The following is a 2,211-nucleotide window of genomic DNA, read 5'->3' on the forward strand; positions in this document are numbered from 1 at the left end:
CACCTAGAGCTGGGGTCTGTACAAAGTTTCTGCCTCTGCCGTCGCCAAGTGCTTGCTCATGGTGGTACTGTTGGGTCTCTGTGAATGTTATAAGGAGTAATAGCTTCACAATTTTACAATTGGAGAAATGTAAAATAAGAGAATGTAATATTTTTTGTTAAAGCCACAGGGAGCCACTGGACAGGGATAGGACAAATCTGAAGGTTTTACAAATCTGAATGAGGCAACAACAACGAGAGATGGCCGTGTCTTATCCCTTAAATTTCCCCTTAACTCCACAGTCGGAACATCCGAATAGGAAGCCAACTTGCTCTCGAGTGTCATATATAACTCTACTGTACATTTAGCGTGTTATATTCTAGTGGAATTAATTAGAACTCTCAATTCAGATTTTGCCGAGGAGCGTGAAGGCAGCATGATGTGCAGCATCATCGTCACCATAGCAACACGACGCTATGCGGCAGTAGAACCAGTTCACGACCCTTAGCCTTTTTACTAACGTTAAGTTAACGTACTTTCCAGCGTGATTACGCTGACATTTGTGCATTAGTGAACCGTAATTGTGATTTAAAGTATCCGCTGGCACCGCTGCGGGCGGAACGAATGCGCCAAATGCCTCTGCTAGTGACAGACTACTGCTGGACACAGACAGAGTCCACGGTCCACATCAGCGTGCCTTTGAAAGGAGCAAAAGTGGGGAAAGTGGACATCCTGTCTGCAGACGAATACCTGAAGGTACAGTTAATGACGATAAACCTCGCCCTTGATGGTGTCATACACCGTTTTATGTGTCTAGAGAACCAGGCTGTTACCGGACAGTGTTATTGTGAGTGAACCAAGGTTTATGGGCTACAACTACAGGATGCCGCCGCCACCCACTCCATCCCACTCTAACATATAAAATAATTCACTAACACATGGGATTCATTTTAGATATGCAAGTATTGCCTCCTGTTGGCCTCCATAATGTGGAGTCAATATTTGGTTTTTTTACACATTTTAATACATTTTAAAGTAATGAAATGAGTACAGATTGTATCTACCCACAGTACTTAAGCAACGATTTCTGCTTGGGTATAGTAACACCACTTGGACAAACCAACGCAGAACACCAGTACAGCGTACTAGTGGAACCAGTAGTAATAATAATAATAATAATAATAATAATACCATTACATTTGCTAATCATTACGGTGCGTGCACAACTTATTTTTTTAATTTATGTTCATATTACAGTACAACATTTATATGTTTTTGTATTTCTATCAATATATTGGGAGGACATTTTTTAGATTTATAACGTTTATTTATATTTATATTAGAGTTACTGTCTTGCTAAAGAAAAAGGATAAGGCTTGCATTAAATTAGGGCTGCACAATTAATCACATCATCGAAATCGCAATATGACCAAGTGCAATAAGCAAATCACAGAAGCTGCAATTTTTTGATAAAGGTCAAATATGTGACAAACAGCATAATAATGAAGAACCGTGATGCTGCAGAGATGGCCTACACAAAAAATGATAATTCCCCCACTAATCATGAATCATATCGCAGTATCTGTCAAAATAATCGCAATAAGATGTTTTTACCACATCAAATCTCTTGCTCTTGGTATCCTGTACAGGTGCATTTCCCGCCATATCTGTTTGAAGCCTTCCTGTTTGAACCTGTTGATGATGTCAGGAGCACAGCGAAGGTTGGGAACGGAGTCGCAGTCATCAGTTTACCAAAGAGGACCAACAAAGTGTGGGATCATCTGATGATAACTACAAGTAAGACCAAGTGCCTGCTCATGGTGGTACTGTTGGGTCTCTGTAAATGTTAAAAGGAGTTCGATTCTAGGACCTGCTCTATTGAAAAAGGTGTCTGAGATAACTTCTGTTATGAATGGTGCTATACAAATAAAACTGAATTGATGAAAAGTAAGCAGCATTTAGCTGCCCTTTCGCTTTTCGCTAAACCATCTTTTTCTTGCAAGTAGTTCAGTGTGTTCAGATGGCCAGTGAGCAAGTCTGCAACCAACTCAGGGTTGCTCAGTTCAACAACACTGTTTTTTCTTCTTTTAAAAAGAAACTGTTACAGTCTCAGAAACACTCCAGAAATGTCAGTCGACTGAGATTAGATTACGTCCTGTTATTGTACATCAGTTTCTGACAGGAAGCCTAACTCCCAGTGGTTAAAGTTGCATTAGGTAACTTTTATAAACT

The 2,211-nt window shown here is 40.0% G+C and overlaps 1 protein-coding gene across 1 annotated transcript in view; it reads left to right on the plus strand.

Annotated features, from left to right (window-relative positions):
* The first annotated feature begins 591 nt into the window (after window positions 1-591).
* The window catches only part of dnaaf4 (dynein axonemal assembly factor 4), a 4,248-nt gene continuing 2,628 nt past the window's right edge, over window positions 592-2,211 (plus strand). Inside the window, exons 1-2 of the mRNA XM_035664776.1 lie at window positions 592-735; window positions 1,629-1,776. Of these exons, the coding sequence (XP_035520669.1) occupies window positions 604-735; window positions 1,629-1,776 (280 nt within the window). The 5' untranslated portion in view covers window positions 592-603. The remainder of the gene's footprint in view (window positions 736-1,628; window positions 1,777-2,211) is intronic.

Source organism: Morone saxatilis, unplaced genomic scaffold, assembly GCF_004916995.1.
Source record: "Morone saxatilis isolate NCDOM2014 unplaced genomic scaffold, NCSU_SB_2.0 Contig2, whole genome shotgun sequence".
Classification (NCBI taxonomy): Eukaryota; Metazoa; Chordata; class Actinopteri; family Moronidae; genus Morone; species Morone saxatilis.